We start from the raw sequence: 21,533 nt of genomic DNA, 5'->3' as shown, positions 1-21,533 counted from the left end.
TATATACACATATATATGTGAACTTTTTTGGACAAGAAAGCTTGATGTTTGATGCAGTATGCTATAGTAAGCATAGTAGCCATCATATCAGGCTTGCTTATTAGGAATGAGTGGATTAAGGTGCTTTCAGCCAGATTCATGTATTACACATTTCCCTTTGATTTGACTAGGTCCCCAATTCCTGCCCCAAGGCAGAATAGCACAAATATGTACAGATATGTAGACAGATCACTTCTCTTGATGTCTGGGAACAAGAGACAGGAAACCAGGAAAAGTAAAACAAGGAAAGAGGAAAAAACAATTGAAGGTTGTACTAGAGAGTTTATGACAATGGGACACCACAGCTCAATCTTTTTAGGGTTCTTTTTGAGGAACTAGGTATACAGTACATCTGAAATAGTCTGCCCTGAGACAAGGAAGATAGCTTATCCACCATGTCATGTTCATAGCTGCTGAAGGGCTCGGGGCTGCCCATGGGGCTAACACCCTCTTACCCAGGTTTGTGTGGGCATCCTGGTGGTAGTGTTAGTGTAAGTCCCAGGGCAAGACTGGAGAGCTATTCAATGGATCTGAAGCAGGGTGCTGTCAGGCTACACCTGTACGCAGATGGCTGGCTCGGAAGTAGCCAGAGCACAAAGACAGGCTGATGGATATACTAGACATACGTTATGCTCATCATCATTTTCCTACCCTGTGGTCTCAACAGATTAATATATATTTCCAAGATCCCTTCTTTGTTTCATTAAGGGCTGCAAGTACTTTTTTACATGGCCTGCAGAAATCCCTTCAAGTTGGCTCGTATAACCCTTTGACAGAATCCCAAGTCTTTAAGAGCTTCCTGGAATCCTAGACATCTTGTACCAGATATGAACCTGTACGTTTATTGCCCTGGACCTATTAGCTGTTTTGCAAATAAGTTCTTATTTCTTTTAATTGCAAATGAAAATGAGAGAATACAATCTACGTACTAGTGGTGCTCACGGTTACTGAACTGTAATTATTCTAGAGCTTTTCAGCAGGCAGGAGTGGGAGATATTTACGTTTACAAAGAAAAATAAAACATATAATGAGGTTTCCATGTCAAATTTAAGATTACTAGGGTCTATTGTTACACAATTACTAATTTAGTCTATAATATACTTTTAATAATAATGACATCAATATTTTGGGAAATCAATCATGAAAAAACACATTCATTAGTCTAAGGTGTTTTTTTTTGCCCGTAGTGTGCATCTCACTGACAATGGAAAATTGAAATACTGAGTTTGAGTCACTTGAGATTATTTTTTCTCTAGTTCACTGTACTCTCCTTCCTCTTTAGGGAACTATTTTATTGATTTTGTATATATCCCTTAATTGCTTCATTTTGAAATATAAGAAAATATGTATGTAAATATAATTGTAATCATTCTCTTTTTGTTACCCTCTAAGTACGCATATAAACTACATGCATACTTAGTGAGAACATGTACTTTCTATGTTCTCACTCTGGAGATCATTCCAGTTCAGTATAGAGATCTTCACTCCTCTTACAGCTGCATAGTCTACACTGTTGTTTATTCAACCAATCTGCTATTAATGAACATTTGAATTGACTCTAATCTGCTTTTAAAAATAACCATGGATACAATTTGTACTTAATACCTGGAAGTTAAAAAACTGGCTCTGTCATTCTTGTGATCACTCTACTGATCCTCTGACTTCTTGAATTTCCAATTCCTCAACTGTAAAACAAGGAATTTTAATATGATTTACCTATCCGGGTTAAATAAAATTGCAATTCAAAAAGTATTCCTATATATGTTAAGAAAAACTGAAATAGCCACTAAAATGCATTTAAAATAATGTAATTATCACTACACAGATTCACCGTATAGCTCATTTCTATTTAAGAAATTCACATTGAGACAATGACAAAATAGACTGTGTCCACAGAAAGATTGAGACAGTGAAATTTCTAGAAACTACCTTAAATGAAATAGTTGAAGAATTCAGTTAAATATTTATTGAACAAATGCAGAATAAATGAACTAAGGGCTGTTATAATCTGAAGTTACAACAAAGAACTTCAAATATTCAGAGGGCTGTCACACAGAGAATAAAAGACTTGCTCAGCATTTCTCCAAAGGGCAGAACTTGGGCCAAGGGATAAATAGAAGCAACCAATGGGCTGCAGGATAGTTGTACAAAGTGTCTCATGCATCTTCATAGCTTCTTTCCCCATAGAATGCATTCCACACTTAAGTTTTCCCTTGTAAAAGGAGACAGCACAACTTAATACTTCTCATGAATGCCTTAAATAGGCTGCATTTCCATGGCAAGCCCTCCACTGCCAGCAATGGATAGTCACACTATCGGAAGAAATCTAAAGTTAACAAATTGGTTTAGTATGGAAATGGTCTATTTGTTCCTCACCTATGTTTCTGTATTTTACATTAGTGGCTCTCAGGACGTGGGGGGTGAAAAGAAAGTATATTCTCCAAAGAGGGTGAATCAGAATCCCCAGCAATTCAAATACTGTGCCTGGGGGCAGTCTTTCTTCAAATCCAAATGAATTATTGCAACTATCAACCAATGGTACAGATAAGAGTGTGGCATGTGCTGGGGCAGAGAAAAGACAGTTGACAAACACTATTCTACATGAAACAGGAAATCTTATTTTATGAGTCACTAGAAAACAAACTAACTGTAATACTGACAGGCTCCATCCAGATTATTAAATATTACAAACTGAGAACTGTTTCAGCAACTGTTCTGCATAATGTTGAAGGACAAAATGTATATAGTATATTTTATATTATATATGTATTTTATCACATACTCGGTAAGGAATGCTGAGGTGCTTAATCCATCCAATAAATTGAAAATACAAACTTTACATTTCTGTATTTGTCAGTATACAGGAATCTGAAGATGAATCTTGAACTCAGAGCGAGAATTCAGTTTTCAAGGAAAGCCACATAATCCGTCAGTCTGGCTAACTGCTGTTCATTGGGTATTGGGGGAATTGGAGCAGGCTCTGTAGGTTAAAGAAACAAACACGCTTCGGGTTAGATAGCACTGTAGCAAAGGTCTGGCCTCAACACCTGCCTTTACTACTGCCTTCAATTTATAACAATAAGTTAAATGTTCTTAGATTTGTCCTGGTTTTAGACAAAACCTTACATCATAGAGGCCCGGGTATTTCTGAAAAGCAAGCCAAGAAATCTGATTTTTGTGAGTATGGTTTTACCTGACTGGTAGTAAAGACATGTCTGATGTTTTGTTATTGAAGTAGTCTATGTAAAGGTTAAAGACACTTTCACCATACAGCATCTCTTTTAAAAGATTACAGCTCTTCTTGAAAATATCCTTACCCATGCAACATTAAATTCAAGAAATAAGAGTGTCTCCCATGCCCCAGGCATCACTGAAGAATATTAAATTGTCAATGAACAACAACAACAAAAAAAACCCCACAAAGAACCTCAAGGAATTTGAGGGTTTTTTGAGGAATTAAGTGCTGAGTAACTCCAACACTTAAGTTATGACATATCAGCCTGGGGGTGCCTTCTGAATAAGAGTGCTGGTGAGCAGCTCTGGCAGGGCTCCCCGACATGACAGTGAGAAGGCTCTGCCGCTGGCCCAGAGGAGGTCACCACCTCAAGGCAAGCTCTGGGGAGCCCAGTTTCACTCTTGTAGCCGGAAGTATTACTACACGTTTATGAAATGCAACCTCTGTTTACGAGGTGAGGAATACATACACACACCCTCACACACACATATACATACATACTACAAAAAGGAAATCAGGAACAATGAGACATTTAAAACATGTGCATATGAAAATACATACCTGATAAGGGAATAAACTTGTTAAAGGAAACATCAAGGGCCCCTGCAACTAAATTAAAAAAAAAAATGTTCAGCTCAATTTACAGAAGTCATTGTTAAGACCTCTCACAGAACATGCTATTTTCAGACAACATGCATTTAGGGCCATTTGTTTCTCAAACAGGGATAGCAATTGTGTTCATTGTAAGTCTTTCTTATACTACCCTTCCCCACTATCTCACTTGACTGGGATCATGTCTTCCCACTCTTTGTACCTCAAAGGGCTGAACATACTGAGAAGCCTTTACTGTATGTTCAACAATGTCTAAACAACAGGCATTCAGGGTAGGTGGATGGAAATTTGGGTTGACATGGATGCAGGAGGGTATATGGAAGTGGGCACTAAGCCTGGCTCTAAAGACCTGGCAGAAAAGAATACCCCTGGTCAGTAGGTCGAAGAGAAACAACCAGGCGGGAACAAGTGTGGTTCACTTCAGACAGCAAGACTGAGGGGCTGAGAATTCAGATTAAGACAACAAGGACAGGTCACAGAAATTAAGGCCTTGAAAGGGAGGCTAGAGAAGTTAACTTGGTGAAAGTGAAAGCCACAGGAAAAGTACCCATGTGACTTGAGTGCAAGCAGAAAGGCGGGGGGGGGGGGGGCAGTTGAATATTAAAACTTTTTTTTTTTTAAAAGACAACAGTCTGGATATTAAGGACAAGCTCAGTTAGAAATGGTTCCATAAAAGGATGGGAGATTGGCCAGATGTGATGGCTCACACCTGTAATCCAAGCACTTTGGGAGGTCAAAGAGGGCAGATCACCTGAAGTCGGAAGTTTGAGACCAGCATGGCCAACATGGTGAAACCCTGTCTCTACTAAAAATACAAAAATTAGCCAGGTGTGGTGACATGCGCCCGTGGTCCCAGCTACTCGGGAGGCTGAGGCAGGAGAATCACTTGAACCCGGAAGGTGGGGGTTGCAGTGAGCCAAGACTGCGCCACTACACTCCACCCTGGGCGACAGAACAAGACTCGGTCTCCAAAAAAAAAAAAAAAAGAGATTAATATTTAGTGAAAACTAAGGCATAAGAAGGAAGAAGGGCCATGAAACATCTACATAAAATCGTTTATATACAGGAAATACATTTTTAAGAGTTTGAAGTAGGTGACCTTTAGGCTCCTTTCTACCCTGTCTACTACGCTTTATTTAAAATGAGTTCTTTCCATTGTGTTAGTATAGCAGAATTTTATATGCAATTATCAAAAATCAAAGCCTGAAAACCTGAAGCAGTCTTAGAAGAGTTCAACGTTGCATAAATGGGTGAAAGCTCCACCTACCTGGCTTTCTGGGCAGAACCATTCTTGTGGTGGAATCAGCTTGCCATCCTTGTTCTAATATACCTAAAAAAGTGTATTTCACATAAAGATGTGGAAATAATAAAAATACCCAACAAAATCCACAACTTGTTCATGACATGAGTTGTATAGAAGACATGACGTGTATAGTATAACCTTTCACATGCATGTTTACTAGAAAGGTATATTAATAGAGCATGGAAACTTCTTATTGAAGTATTCCTGAAACAAGTATCAAAACCTTATTTTTACTCTATTAGGCTGCTATAATTGCTATAATCACTAAAAGATGGTTAGTTTTCTGCCAAGAATACATTATAGTATTAACCTAATCAATACTGTTTAAAAACAAACATAAGGAAATCTAATATGACACCTTTTGGGACCATCATATCCGTAATAACAAAGATGGCAATGACAAAAACAGTTTCCATATACAGAAGGTTTACCTGTAGGTACGAGACTATGTGCTTTTATAGGGATTATTTTATATAATCACCACAATTCTATTAAGAGGGATATAGAGCCATCATTTGACAGGTATGTAAAATGAAGTTTAGGGAATTCAAGGGATTTGTCCTAAGTCACATAGCTACTAGCATCAGGGAATGGGTGGTACCAGGATTCACATCTAGGTAGCCAGCTGACAGCATGGGTTCTGAAGTATGTTATATCTAGAAAATAAATAATGGATCAATTTTGAGAGCCAAAATGAATAAATGTTTGTAGGAGTAAATAAAAGTAATTAGTAACTGAATATAAGAACTTTCATTAACCTATCTTCATATGTCTAGAACTGTGCTGGCCCTGCAAATTGAGGATATGGAGCTTGATGGAGCTCATACTTCAACTGGAGAATCAAAAATGCCAATCAAGGTAAAACAAAGCAACAAGGTGTATATACACTATTCTATGGCAATGAGCAAGAGGAAGGATCAGTCTGGGGATCACCTGAGAAATAAAAATGCAAAGATATATTTGGAGAGACCAGGAGGTGTGAGTGGGAAGCAAGCAAGCGCCTAGAGTATGGGTCAGAAATGGCAGGAAAAATGGGCTGAAAAGGGATGTGGGGATGACGCTGCCTTTACCAAATAAGGGTGAAATAAGGAGTTCCAAATGTGAGCAAAGAGGCCAATTAGGATGTATTTTTGTAACTAACTGTGTGGATATTCACACATTTGCTTGCTATGGAACTATTAATATGCTTGATGGCAGGGTGCTTGCTGGGGTGTTTCGCAACACCTGTTTCATATCACCTTTCAAAAAACAAACACAGCCTGGATTCCAAAAGCATACTCTGTTCCAAGTGTTTCAGAGGAAACTGTGAACCTACAATTCACACTTCTATTTTCCATTTTCCTTGTAAGTAAAGTAAGCCAAAAATACCTTTCACAGCCTCTTCTACAGGGAGTCCCACAAAGGCTGCAAAATCATCAGCAATTATTGAAGTATACGCTTGAGAGACCAGGGCAAAGGCTCGTCTCCTTGTTGCATCTATTATGGGAGTGGAAGGTTGGCACAGTGAACCAAGGGAGCAGGCATTTTCAAAACACACCGTTAAGTCACACCACTGTCCTTGTCCAGTTTTCGTAAGCAAGACCTGATGAACCCAAAGATTTCTGTGCTTATAGATATAAATACACATGGCCAGTATGTAAAGGGGGTTCAAATATTGCTGAATTAAAAAAAATACATTTCTTACACTTCCTCTCAAATGAAAAATCTCAGATAATAATGAAAATCACAGAGACAGAAAAAGGTTAATAAACCCAAGGCTCTAACCCTAATAAAATGCAATATTTATGCAATGGGGATACACATTTTACTTATTTCATTTACAAATGCTGGAATCAAAGGAGGAGGAGGAAACTGATTAGTATAATCAGCTATCCTTTTGAAAAACGGGACCACCCCTGGGAGCTACAGAACAAATCTTGTAACTGGAGCATTCTTCAAGTCTGCATCAAACTTTTGACTGAGTTATGGTTCAAAATCCTAAATTTCAGACTCACCCTGAAAGACTGAGTCTAAGAAGGGACAGTCAAACAACATCTGCAACAAAACCTTCCCTGAAAATGGCACTTGGGATTGTCCCTAGGCTTACATACTCACGTTAAATAAACACGGGCGTAAGGCAGAGTTGAGCCCTGTGAAAGCAGCTGGTCTATCTTCCTGCGCTGTGCTCTTTGGTAACACAAGAGCTCCTCCACCTGGTGGTCAACATGCTTAGGAAATAGTCTGGATTTTACTTTCCATATTTAATAGGCCAGTGTATATATGTAAAAGAAACACCGTAACGTATTTAAAATCTTCTCTCCATTCCTGGAACATTGTCAAACTACACCAATTCCCTCAGACACCCTTTGTGCCAAACTAGTCCACTGGCTCCCAGACAAGTCTTACAGCTTCTCCCTCTGGAGCTTTGGTTCACGCCGTTCTGTGGCCTGAAATGCCCTCCTGTCTGCTCTCTGCCATGCCTAAGTCTGTTTATAATTCATTATGATCTCTGTCCTTCTCCAAACTCAGCAGTATTGACTTTAACAAGCAACTTTACCACCTACGGCAGACACTGTTCCGCCTACCCCCTTCTTTTCAAGTATATCCCAAACTTCGACAGGAAGGGCAATCTGTTATCTTTATAGTCCCTGAAACACCCAGCACCCAGTGAAATATATGCCAAATACATGCTTGTTGATGGTATCATGAGGACCAAAATGGGGCACGGCTCCATGACCTAGGCTTTGTTTTCTCACATTCCTTCAAAACTGCTGATACCCATTCCTTCCCTTCACAATGAGCCTGACATCCGCTCCGGCTTTCACTGAGCCCCGTCTGCTCTTCCTTCCTTGGCTTTCCATTAGATTCCTTCCTTCCTTTAACCAGCCTCTAACCTAACAGACTTTACAACATTAAGAAATTTTTCCTATTAAGGCTGCAGACATTCAATGGAAAAGAACTGAGCCAACAATGGAAAAAAATATATAGTTTTTTAGGGAAATAAAAGTATATACCATCAAACTATATTCATTTGGTAAGCCAACCAGATTTTAAAAACATTTACTTCAGTTCAAATATTCTGGTCATATTTTCAGAGTGGGGAATAAAACAGGAATACAGTAGGAATGGAGGAGATGAAAGGGAGAGTAAAAAGAAAAAGTAAAAAGATACAACTGGAAAATGAAAGAAAACCATAAAATGGGAGGCAGGAGTGCGCTGACAAAGCAAAAATAAAGGCTACGTTTTCTTAGTCTCAGAAGCTGCAATACCCACTTGGCACAAATAACATCTACATTCTGACTAGTCACTATGTGATCCTCAAGTAGTGAAATCTGTAACCTCAGTCCCTCCCTAGAATGACAGCCTGGAAGGTGGAATAAAGTGAGCTAGCATCCAGTATCTGTGACAAGCTGTTCAGGGAACACATTTTTGGTGAAAACGGAGATGCTGACAGAACGCAAATTCAGTTGTTTAACAAATATTCAAGTGCCGCTCATCCATCATTGCCAGTGTTAGAGACAGAAGGGAAGAGGAGCTAGTCACTCCCATCCCTTCAAATCCACTTCTGTCTTTTCCAGCCATGCTGTATGCCAGGGAGGTTGGCCACCAATGCCTGTGGCACCTGAGCTCTCCTGCTTTGGCGAATGGGTGCTCTATCAGGTCAGAGGCTGGGAGGAAGGTCAGGGAATTTATTGCCTATGCCTCTTCCCTGACTTGCTCCAGCTGATCTTCTGTTTCTATCCTGTGGGGCAGCCCCTTTTTCACAGCCACAGTAACACTGCCCTTTCAGGCCTCAAGGGAGAATGGCTACTGTCTATCTAGTTCCTGGGTACTTCCTCAGTCCTTGTTGGTTTCCTGCAAAAACAGTTTTCACTAGCTTCTCTTCAATTAAGTCATTTTCAGTTTTCTAATAGGACTGTGTCTAATTTAGAACAGAATGGAAAATATCTAAGAAAGTGATTGTTCTTAACTAGAAAACAAGTTGCTAATACGTTAAGAAGCAAAATATTAAATTCATCAGTAAGCCCAATTTGTTATGGGACTATCCCGACCTGTCTGCATTTTACAAAGGAAACCACAGTACCATTCATAAATCTGGGATTTGTTAAAGTTTCAGGATATGTTCATGAATATTGTAGTGCTTTAGAACAAGGTACATGTTATATATTACAACCTGAAGAGAGTACTATTTATACCTCCATTTATAAACTGAAGGAAGTATTATTTCCAATCCCATTTCACAAATAAGGAAAATGAGGCACTGAGGAGTCACCCCAAAAGTGACAGACCTGCAATTTAAACTTTGAAAGCATAGATCCAGAGTTCAAACTCCCACATGGTATGCTATACAGCCTTTCTAGGTCTACTGAACTACTTTCCAGAAATTCTCAAACTCATGGAATTCAGTGAGAGGAGGCTCTGGGAGGGAATAAAACTACAGACCTGACAGTATACAACAGAATACTTGCTGAATGAGTAAGGAGCCCCAAACCCAGTACTGCCGGCAAACTGGGTGTATGACACTGGGAAAAGGCACATGCCCTGTGACTGCATCACCACAATCACAAGGCTGAATCACAGGGATACTATGAAAGTCCACTATAACATCAATTCCTTGGGGCTTATATGAAGAGGTTTCCAGTGCTACTTTCTAAAACTGCCCCTGCTACACCTGTGTACTCTTCTGCCACACTCCTCCCTTCCCATCTATCTGCCTGCCTTAGAATTCTGTTCATTTCATTCACATTTCAAGTAGCTGCCTCCTGTTTTGTCATTTAATTGTTCTGTTTTATGCTGCTAAGAATTTTACCATTCCACGGGAATTATGTGAATCTCAGAAACAATCTTTGCTGTCCTGCTGCCCTGTAAAGTGGATATCCTTTACCAGAGTGATGAATAGTTAATCAAAAATTCCTGCTCACTGACTCTCCAGAGCAGGAAGACATACAGTACAGGTGGATATTAACTATGGAAGTAAGGTAACAATAAGAAATAAGAGTATGTCACAACATAAAACAAGATCATTATATAATCTTATAAAGAGTGAACCAGGAGGACTGGAAGCAAATGTTAGGGGGTGGGAGAATGTAGAGAGGCAGGAATAAGATTTTACTGCGGGATCAGTGCTCTGTCACAATGGGCTTTTAATCTTTCAAAGTAATTACAAATGCATTTGAGCATCTATGTGTTAAACTGATTAGTTATAAAATCCAGAGGCTTAAGACAACATCTGTCAAAGGCTGAGGCTGACAAAAGTCAAACAGCAGTCTCTATTTTCACATATCTACAAACCCGTACCTTAAATTTATTAGAATACTACAAAATTTCACTTTAATAGCCAAAAAACTTTTAAAACTGACGAGCAATTTCTACCTAGAATTAAGAAACAACGGAGGCATAGCAGCCAATGTAATCTTAAAAAACAAAAAGGAAAATTAGGACAAATCTAAAAATTCTTAAAACTGCTCTTTTCACCTATCAAAAGTATCTACTTAAACACACACCACTAATTTGCTACTTTAACACTGCAGCACTTAGGGACTAAGTCTCATCTAATTTCATTTTTAACCACAAAGAAACACTACCTCTAAGTGCTTCCATAATTGGCTGGACCGTCTCAGACCACTGGTGAGCGTTGATGGTTGTATAGATCCCAGGGAAATCTCTCTGCCAGATTCTTTGTCCTACTGACCAAATTCCCCCAAGTTCAGAATTTGCCTGCAATAAATATTATTGCCTTAGAGGGTATTCACTCTGCAAATGTACCAATGACTGTATCTTAAAACAAAATACTGGAAATGATATAAAAACTTGTTAGCTACATCATTAAAACCAATTCAACATTTATTTTAAAAGATGCAATTACCTTTTCAGTCTAGTTACTATCAAAAGAATTTTTAAACACTATGAGTAGTAATGTAAAATTTATTTATAGGCTTGATATAAATTTTTTATTACAATAGCAAATTAAGGCATTAGAAAGTAGTCCAAAAACATTTCAGAATTAAGCCTGGGGACTAATTAGCTTGATATTGTTTTTAAAGATGTTGTATTTGTATTTCATAGATTTATATATATATATATATTTATTTACGTTAAAAGTAATAGCAAAATGGTTAACAGAGACTGTCAATCTAAGATGTCATACATTATAGCTTCTATAAGCGTTTCCACTAATATCATTGAAACGTAAGTGCATAATTTATAGTTGTTCTTCATTTAGCCAAAGAAGCTGAGGAATATTCCAATCTTACTTAACAGAATATATGGGAAAACAAAAGTAAAAATATTAATCTGATCTCTTGATGAATATTGACAATGAACAAACGTTCGGAGGAATTCTTGGTAATATTCTGAGAATGTTAAAAAATCTCACTTTACACTCATGTTAGACACATGAAATCATCTGAAGTTGAAATTTTACTTCATTCTATTTTCAAAGAACCTTTTCCAAGGTTATTTCTTCTAATCTCCCATCCAAAATAAGAAATCTAAAATCCTAATTAGCAAAATAATCTTACTGCTATGATTAATCATTCTTAGAATATTTTTGTAAACAATGGCAGTTTCAAAAGAAGTACCATTATCGGAAACAACAAAAACCCGCTGAAAACCACCTCAGCTGCCTCCGCCACCTCCTTCCTTCATCCAAAGGGCTCGGCTGTTTAAGTAGGGAAGCTGCACTTAGAAGTGTCTCAAGAAATCTAATCAGTAGGAACTAAGCACAAATTTCTACACCATCCCAGCAAAATCCAAATTTCTGAGTAGAGGACCCTGAAGATTTATTTTGAAACTTTAATACTAGCTTGATGACTATTTCTAGGATGTCAGATAGAAAACAGAAACTTATAAAAGGTTGCCATTTAAGGGAATGTCATTACATTAAAGCAGTAAGATATGTTTAAAGGATACTTACAGATTTTATAGCAGGTGGTATTCTTTTCCAAAGGTATCTTGCATTATTCCTAATTTACACCACCACAAAGAAGAATAAATTAAAAAGATAATCATCTCAGTAAATGTTTAAAAACTACCAGGTCTCAAGGCGAACGTACAGAAGTATACTTTACATAACACAAAGTAAAATTTAGTTTTATATGAATTTGTTTTGGGGAAACAATAGTGGTTTTCCGGAAAAAAAGGACATGAAATATTTTTACCAAAATAATGTTTTGCCATTTCTAATGGATTTTTTAAAAATAATAATCCACATACTAAATTAAGGCAACAGCACACCAAAAACACAAAGACTTATGAAACTGCCCAAATAATTTATTCAGATATAAAAGTAAACAAATTTATGTACTATCAAGGCTCTAACATTCCCTGACAAGAAGCATGGCACACAACACTTCTCTCCCTATTACGGCCCCTCCTACCAGTGGGTCCAGAGCTTCTGAGGAAGGAGTTTTTAAGGGTTTGGAGGCTTGAACTACGACAACCATGTAATTATAGTTTTATAAAAAAGAAATCATTTATGTGTAATAATTTCAATTTAGTTTTTAAAAAGATATAAAAGAAAGGTTTGGGGAGGAATTTAAAATAAAACTTTATCAGGAATCATCTGTGAGTCACAGAACTACAGGAGACTTTTCTGCACGGTTATGCTTTCTTTTTGAGATAGGGTTTCACTTTGGTTGCCCAGGCTGGAATGCAGTGGCGCAATCTCGACTCACTGCAGCCTCGACATTCTGGGCTCAGGTGATTCTCCCCACCTCAGCCTACCAGGTAGCTGGGATTAGAGGCATGTGCAACCACACCCAGCTAGTTTTTTGTATTTTTAGGAAAGACAGGGTTTCATTATAAAGTCCCCAGCCTGGTCTCAAACTCCTGGACTCAGGCCATTCACTTTCCTCCACCTCTGAGAGTGCTGGGATTACAGGCATGTGGCACCAGGCCCAGCCTAGCATAGCTACGCTTTTTGACTTTTCCATGTGAACATGAATTAAGAATAATTTAAAAAAAAAAAAANAACTTTCAGAAAATCTCATACATGTTTGTAATGAATTCTTCTTGGTCGCAATCTTTTTCCACCTCTTTTGTTCTATTGATTATATATGAAGTTAAGTAAATAGAGGTCATAAAAGTGTTTTTAAAAAGACAAAAAGGTTAAATGAAAGGAATTTACTGACAGTTTCTCATAATAAATTGAAATGTTTTCTAGAAAGTGTATGTAAGACAATGAAGACCTAATAATAATTCATTAAGCTATGATTCAATAGGAAATAGATGTAACAGTTATTATAATAAAAGAGGTAGCTCATTCTGCCTATGTTTTAGTGGTACTACTTCAGTGCAGAAATATTTCCATACATCTTTGAGAAAGCTGTCGCTCTTGGCTTTAGGGTGAACGTACTTACATGTCATTATGGAGCAAATATAAAGCTAGAAGCTGACCATACACTGGGGGTGTAGCAATTCCTCCAGGAGCCTAGAAGTTCAAAAATAAAAAAAATTAAAAATAAAAAGAAATTTAAAAACCTCATTTACCCGTTAACTTACATTTAAAAAATAATATTTTATTAATGCTATTTTAAAAAGCCGTTTAAATCTGAGATTATAAGGAATCTTACAGTCCTATTACAGATTCAGAAACAGCTTAGAGAAGTATCAAACACGAAAATCCTGAGTATTAAGTTTATATTCGTCATCAATTTTATCTCCCTTTGGGTCTCAGTTTCTTTATACATTTAATAATATGTATGTGGATCCCCTTCCCCAGTTCTCCAGTTCCCATTTAAACGATCTTACTATTACAAAAAACAAATTCAACAGATTCCTAATGTATTCTGATTCTGCCTATTACATCAAGCGTCCTGAATGACTAAGGGACAGAAAATCACCAAAGCTGCGTTGCAAAGACAATTCTTTCAATTTTAACTCAATTAGAAAATATCTATTAGTGAGTTGCTACTTATGGATGTTGTCTCCCTTAGTTAATTAATGTTAAAACTAATGATATAAACGCTTTTTAAGAGTCTAAAAAAACGTTAACAGCTGCATAATTTTCATCTGTCTTACTAAAAACAAAATGGCAAGCTTACTTGGCAACAACATTACGAGGCTAAGAAAGGCTTTGTGAGTTAGAAAAGGTTACAATGGTCACATCTTTCTTGGTGTGTGCGCGCGTTGGGGTGTGTGTGTGTATACCAAGATCTTTAATAAAATCCACATTACTACTCTCTCCCAACCCGATACTGGGAAGGAAAGATGTCTAATTAATAAGAGCTTATCGGTAGGTGTTGGAGCAAAGACATACAGGGTTTTCGGGCTCACAAGCTGAAGACAAATAACAAAAAGGTCCCGGCGATTCTGGGTAGACCCGGCCAGGTGGGAGCACGCCGCGACTGAGAGGGCTCCACACGGCCACCTCCCGCGCCAGCCCCGGGAGCCTCAGACCCGGCTACCCTGGAAACTGGTGCCGCCCCCGGGGCCTAAGAAAACTCCGCAGTTTCTCCCAGCGCAACGCAAAGGACTACCTCGAGCTCCTGGTTCTCGCACTGATCCAGCAACTTTTTGAAACTGAAGGCACTTTCCGCCATCACCGCCACTGGCATCTTCCCGGCCGGTCTCGCCGCACCTTCCGGACAGCCAGAGCCCAGACTGTCCCTCGGGCGTCGCGCCCGCGATGACGCTTAAAGCCGCCTCTGCCACCGAGCTCCCCTGCGTACACAGACCGTCAGTTCCGCGGCGCCGTCAGACGTCGCCGCTCTGGCCGGCTCTCTCGGTGTCCTGGAGGACCTGGCTGGCTGCGCCGGAAGCTGGGCTCAGACTGCGGGGCGGTCGCGGGCGGTGAGGAGTTTGTTGCCCCACTGAGGATTCGTCATGAAGACATCCAATACGCGGAAAACAAATAACAGCAACAGTAACTCATTTTTAAATATTAAAATTGCTGGAGAACACGACGGATCCTGCAGCTGTTCGGCTGTCCTGGTCAAGTCAGTGACCCTAGGGCTCTGCACCGTGCCCTGCACACAGTAGGTGCTCACGAAACGTTCCTGGGTTCCCCGCTTTGAGAAGACAAGCTTAAAAACTTGGAATCTAAGGTTTCAGTCTCCCCAAACCTGCTTGTTAGGCAGCGCCCGCCCGGGCTCGCCCTGCGCGCCCCCCGGAGCCACGCTTCTCCAGCTGGGACCTCCTTCCAGGCCATTCTCGGAACCTCAGCCAGAGCGATTTTTTTTTTTTTTTTTTTTTTTTTTTGAGACGGAGTTTCGCTCTCGTTACCCAGGCTGGAGTGCAATGGCGTGATCTCGGCTCACCGCAACCTCCGCCTCCTGGGTTCAGGCAATTCTCCTGCCTCAGCCTCCTGAGTAGCTGGGATTACAGGCACGCGCCACCATGCCCAGCTAAGTTTTTGTATTTTTAGTAGAGACGGGGTTTCACCGTGTTGACCAGGATGGTCTCGATCTCTTGACCTCGTGATCCACCCGCCTCGGCCTCCCAAAGTGCTGGGATGACAGGCGTGAGCCACCGCGCCCGGCCAGAGGGATTTTTTTCTTTTAGCTTTCGTGAAACTTGGAGCAGATCTGGTTACCCTTCTGCACAACCCCCTGACATCCAGGGCCCTTCCCATCGCTCGGAATTTGCATCTAATTCCCATCTCCCTTCTGGCTCGCTGTAGCCATCCTGGCCTCTTTAGTTTAGCATACCACTGATGGTTAGCGAACATTATATTGTATATTATTTGTTAACGTATTTGTTTTTTACATCCCTCACTAGACCCCCAGGAAAGAGGCTCTGATGTGTTCCCTGCTGCAAGGCTGGCTGCATAGTCTGTGGGGCCCAGGCAAACTCAAAGTGCAAAGCTCCTTGTTCAGAAAACAGAGGGAAGGTGCCATTAAGGTAATAAAAATATGACGCTTTCTCTTTGTTCTCAGTTCTCTCTTAACTTTTCGTAGTGTTTTTATGTGTTATTTAATATCTTTCTCAGTAAAGGAAAATTTAGATTTAAATTGTTAGCATGAATTTTACTGTCCATCTTTATGTTGTGAAATGCCAGTTTTAAATTCTAAGTGCACTGAACTCATTTGTGGAATCACAGAAGTTACACAATTTGTACTTCATAGCTTATACATGCATATGTATTTTGTTTTTGCCAGAACCGTGCTGGTAAAAACAAATGCTGCACAAAGGGAACTTGTTTCATATGCACAAGTTCTTCCACTCTCGGCCTGGGACTCACTGATGAGTGAGGAAGGACTGAAGGCAAAAGAACTATGGCCTTTCGGCATACTCCGGTGTCTAACATAAAGAAGTGCATGAATAAGAACATACATGATATGTGTGATGGCTAATACTGAGTGGCAGCTTGATTGGATTGAAAGATGCAAAGTATCGATCCTGGATGTGTCTGTCAGGGTGTTGCCAAAGGAGATTAGCATTTGAGCAGTGGGCGGGGAGGCAGACCTACCCTTAATCTGGTGGGCACCATCTAATCAGCTACCAGTGCTAGAATATAAAGTAGGCAGGAAAAATGTGAAAAGAGAGACTGGCCTAACCTCCCAGCCTACGTCTTTCTCCCTGGCTGGATGCTTCCTGCCCTTGAACATCGGACTCCAGGTTCTTTAGTTTTGGGACTTGGACTGGCTCTCCTTTCTCCTCAGCTTGAAAACTGCCTATTGCGGGACTTGCGATCAAGTAAGTTAATACTTATAAACTCCTCTAGAGAACCCTGACTAATACAGCATGGTTCCTTTATGTTTCTTAAGACACCATTGCCGCCTTTCTGCCTTCAAAGCAAGTTTAGGCTCTAAGGGGAAAAGTGCGGCCCTTCAGGGATGTCAGCATCCAGCTCACTCAGTTGTAGATATAGCATGAGAACCTTGTGCTCACTTTGAGTCTTGGTGGCCTCCCGACATCAGGGGTCCACAGGGAATTCAGTGTGCATGGTGCATCGTGAATGCTTTATGGAACATCGGTGGCCACACATAGAGGCCTGTTTCCCTGGCTCATGTTTCATTGTCTTAATGGACCTCAGTTACAAACCACAAGTTTACAGATAAAATTATTAAACATTTCAAGACAGAAACAGCCATCCTTAATTATTTTTACATAATCCACAACATCTCTGTGAAGACGAAAACACTACGATGTTCTTCAAGGAATTGCCAACACTAAATAGAAGGGCACATAAGGAGATCAACATTCACACTACGATGTTCTTCAGGGAATTGCCAACACTAAATAGAAGGGCACATAAGGAGATCAACATTTGAGTCAGTGGGCTGAGAACAGCCGCTGACATACATGGTTAGCAGAGCTAGAGATATTTTGGAGAAATAAAGCAACAAAGTTTCATCCACAGCTGCAAGGAAGGGAAGGACTGAAGGCAGTGTGATTCTAAGATCATTTGACAGAACCATGATGAGCAGGATTTTGACGCTTGTAATAATAGTCTCTAACCCTTTAGGGGCAAAGAAATATTCAATAGAAGCCCTGCTTGACAATTTGATCATTTAAAGGGAAAACTATAATGTGAAAGCTTTGGCAGGTGCTTTGGGCCTCTAAGAGGTAGAAACCTACAAAGGTGGCTCTTTGCTGATTAGAAAATCCCAGTGAGGCTTTGAATACATATTACAGGTTAGAGGTAGAGTTGGGGTGTCACTTAAGGACCAAGCTGCTCCTTAGAAGACCAGTTTAGGAATTTGGGATCTGGAGGCTGGTTGCCAGAGAGAATAGGAAGAGAGTCCTTGGGAGGCAGAGAGGAGTCTGTGGGAGCAGTTGGGTCTGAGGTGAGACCCTGGCTTGGACACCAGGAACTCCAAGTGTCAGTGAAGCACCGAAGCGTCTTCGGAGCTGTGATGGTTGTTGTTCAGTTTTAGGTTGTCACTGTGCTGTGCTGGAACCACCTTTTCCCCCAGACTTTCGACAGTAAATGGGAGAAGAGAGGGGGTACAGGAAAGGGCATTGTGGTGTAAAATGCTGTCATCTCCGGAGGTGTGACTCAGAAGAGAGATCAAGGCTGGGAAGAAGCAAGACAGTCAAAGAGAGGCAGCCAAAAGGACCCTCTGTTCCTGGAGATGCTGGTGCTGGAGTGGGAAGGACTGTGTTTCTCACTGCTCTTGCAGTGAGGATGGGGTCAGCGGGCTGAAGGGAAGCATGCTCTTTGGAGGCTGGGGGATGGGCTCTCAGACCCGTTGCCACCCCTGGTCTTCCCCTTATGCACCTTTTCCATAACTCTTCTCTGGGGAAGCACAGTGATTGAGGAGGCTAGAAATTATACTGGGACGGCTGGTACAGTTTGGACGTTTGTCCCCTCCAAACTCATGTTGAACTGTGATCCCCAGTGTTGGAAGGGGGGCCTTGTGGGAGGTGATTGGATCATGGGGATGCATCTCTCATGAATGGCTTAGTGCCATCCACTTTGTGATGAGCGAGTTTTCAACTCTGGCAGTTCATGTGAGATCTGGTTGTTTCAAAGAGCAGGGTATCTCCTCTCTCTGTCTTATTCCCTGTCTTGCCATGTACCATGTCTGCGCCCACTTCACCTTCCACCATAATTGAAACTTACTGAGGTTTCACCAGAAGCAGATGCCAGCATTATGCTTCCTGTACAGCCAGCAGAATCATGAGCCAAGACTGGGAAGAAGCAAGTCTGACTGCCCTCCTGATTCACAAAGAGCATTAAGAAAGCTGTAGTAGGCTGGGCCACATAGCCCAGAGGGCTGAGCCTCCTTGCCTGCCTGCCCATCCACCCTGGTTGTCCCAGTGGTAGGGCCTGGAAAACTTCTAAGGGGGGAGAACAGCTGGAGTTTCTGTTGATGTGAAAAAGGCAGCTCTCTGCCTTGCACACCCACACTTCTTTTCCTATAAAACTTCCTAGCAGCAATTTGAGCTACCTGCGGAGGAGACAGGGCAGGAAGGGTGAGGGTCTGCCTCTGACCTGCCGTGTCCTTTGCAGGAAGCGGGTACCTTTCTGAGCTTCTTCTATTCCCTACCCACACCCCCAGGCAGGGTTGGAAGTGAAGGACTTTTTTAACCTTTGTTTTCGTTTTTTAAAAATAAATCTGTAAAATCTGTTAAAAAAAAAAGTTTTCTCCATAAATTACCTGGTCTCAAGTATTTCTCTATAAGTAACGCAAAACTGGGCTAGCACAATGGCTAACTCAAAACTCTGAAATTTCATGTTTTTTGGTCCTATTTTCTACCCTTTCAAAGCAGTCTGCTCCATTTTCTCCTGGGAACTATAGAGTCATTTATTATGAATAAGGCCCCTGAAAAAGTGATGTCACAAGGGGTTCAGGTGCCGTCCCACCAGATTCATACTGGTTGCCCATTTGCTTCAGGATCAAAGTTTCCATAACTGGGTCTAGGGCCACGTGATCAGTCTGATTCATGTCATGAAGAAACCACAGCAAGTGTTCATCAAGTGGCCCATCTCCCTTCATGGGGCTCTTTGGCCAGTGAACCTGCTCTTGAAGCTCTGGGATGTGGATTAGTCAGCCAGTATGGGACAAATGGTGGGAGAGGAGAACAGATGATTAGCCCTGGTCGCCTCCGTGCTCAGAACACTCCCATGTGTCAGTCTGGATTGCAGCAAGAAATATGTGGAATGCTCAGTGTATTCATCTGTTTTCACATTGCTATAAAGAAATACCCAAGACTAGGTAGTTTATCAGGGAAAGATGTTTGATTAACTCAGTTCTGTGTGGCTGAGGAGGCCTCAGGACACTTACAATCATGGCAGAAGGGGAAGTAGGCACATCTTACAGGGAGGCAGGTGAGAGAAGAGTGAAGGAGGAATTCTCATACACTTATAGGACCAGATCTCATGAGAACTCACTCACTATCATGAGAACAGCATGGGGGAAACCGTCCCCATGATCCAGTCACCTTCCTCCCTTGACATGTGGGGATTACAATTCAAGATGAGACCTGGGTGGGGACACAGAGCCAAACCATATCACTCAGATTGGGCAATTTGAGGAAAATTTTAATAAAATGGCTATTTAGAAAGGTATGGGCAAGATACTGGAAAACTACAAAGGATAGCACCCCAGGGCTCACAATAGTGTGTCATCATTACCACCCCGAGATTCTAAAAAGTACATGAAGGGAATCCCACTTCTGTGGATACACTCCCCACTGAAACAACTGTAGTTGGTGAAAATGATTTTTAAGACAAAAGTTTCTAGAAATTGTCTTAAAGATATATAACAAATGAAAAAAATTTATTCAAGAAAATCTATCACAACTTGGTAAGAACAGAGAGAGTATGTGGCATTTCAGCCATAACCTGCTCCTTCCCTCCCCATACATACCTAGCTCAACTTGATAGAAGTTCCACTGTGGGTGGATGTGGTCAGCAAGGTGGGGCTCGCTCTCCCTTCCTCTCTCAAACAAAGGATAAAGTGTCTCACAAGAAAGGGAAGGATGCAAGCATTTCTCATCCACTCCAACTCCAGGTTTAAGGCTAAATTCCAGTTAAGTGTGGCCAAGAAGCAGGAGGCTCCCTTTTTCCACCAAGTTCCCACTCATGGATGGAGACTATTGCTAGGCATAACAGGCCAGGACTACAGGGGTCCTAACTGCCCTCACTCCAGCTTACTTGCTGGGGTAGGTAAACATATATTCTGTGTCCAATAGAAAAGCTGAGAAGACCAGAGGCTACCACACTTGCCATGTGTCAGAGTAGTATGGCTCTAGCATCCAAAAATCAATCAATGTAATAAGCCATATGAGCAGAATAAATGATCAAAACACACATTCATCTCAATAGATGCAGAATACATATATAAAACAAAATCCAACATCCTTTTATAATAAAAGCACTTAATTAACTAGGGAGAGAACAGAACGTCTTCAAACTGATAGCAGACATCTGTGTAAAACCTACAGTTAACATTACATTTAATGGTCAAAGACTGACGGCTTTTCTCTATGATCAGGGAAAGACAAGAATGTCTACTTTTGCCATTTTTATTCAACAGTGTACTACAGGTTCTAGCCAAGGCAATTAAGCAAGAAAAATAAATGAAAAGTATTAAAATTGGAAAAGAAGTAGTAAATCTTATCTATTAAAGATGGCATGATCTTATATATAAGACATCCACCAAAAACAAGTAGAACTGTGAAAGGAAAATAAATCTTGGGATCCCAAACTTACTAAGCCAAAGGGAAAAAAAACTCAAGCTGGGAACTGGGTCATGCAAGTCTGCCTCCCATTTTGGTTCCTAAACCAGATGGCTACAAAGATGAAAAGCTACACACCTCCCCTGTGGGTCCCAAGATCTTTACCCTAAAACATTTCTGTTAAAATTTGTCATGGTGATGTAAATTGATAGTTATCTTTACAGTTGCGAGGACGTAGGACCGAACTCAAAGCTATCCCTCTGCCCACCTGAGACAAATGCATATCTGATTGTT

The 21,533-nt window shown here is 40.7% G+C and overlaps 1 protein-coding gene and 1 long non-coding RNA gene across 2 annotated transcripts; one reads left to right on the top strand and one right to left on the bottom strand.

Annotated features, from left to right (window-relative positions):
• Positions 1-1,973: 1,973 nt before the first annotated feature.
• Positions 1,974-15,341, bottom strand: COPS8 (COP9 signalosome subunit 8). The gene is made up of 8 exons (XM_017537742.2): positions 14,648-15,341; positions 13,529-13,599; positions 12,085-12,133; positions 10,754-10,886; positions 6,558-6,665; positions 5,154-5,216; positions 3,836-3,883; positions 1,974-3,019 (listed from the first exon to the last, which is right to left on the bottom strand). The coding sequence occupies exons 1-8, from the start codon at positions 14,723-14,725 to the stop codon at positions 2,940-2,942; spliced, it is 630 nt and encodes a 209-aa protein (XP_017393231.1). The 5' UTR covers positions 14,726-15,341; the 3' UTR covers positions 1,974-2,939.
• LOC108310667 lies at positions 15,019-19,186 on the top strand. The gene is made up of 3 exons (XR_001827857.2): positions 15,019-15,145; positions 15,888-16,010; positions 16,268-19,186. It is a non-coding gene; the product is annotated as an uncharacterized LOC108310667 (long non-coding RNA).
• Positions 19,187-21,533: the final 2,347 nt, after the last annotated feature.

This window comes from Cebus imitator, unplaced genomic scaffold (genome assembly GCF_001604975.1).
Source record: "Cebus imitator isolate Cc_AM_T3 unplaced genomic scaffold, Cebus_imitator-1.0 Scaffold106, whole genome shotgun sequence".
Lineage (NCBI taxonomy): Eukaryota > Metazoa > Chordata > Mammalia > Primates > Cebidae > Cebus > Cebus imitator.
This window is presented reverse-complemented; position numbering and strand designations above follow the sequence as displayed.

Bases quoted from the DNA above. Each gene is read 5' to 3' on its own strand.
- COPS8 (XM_017537742.2), bottom strand. From the start codon at position 14,725: ATGCCAGTGGCGGTGATGGCGGAAAGTGCCTTCAGTTTCAAAAAGTTG. The intron at 10,887-12,084 runs GTAAGTATCCTT...TATTTATTGCAG, and splicing joins TACCACCTGCTATAAAATCT to GCAAATTCTGAACTTGGGGG. The intron at 3,020-3,835 runs GTATGTATTTTC...TTTAACCTACAG, and splicing joins CAAGTTTATTCCCTTATCAG to AGCCTGCTCCAATTCCCCCA.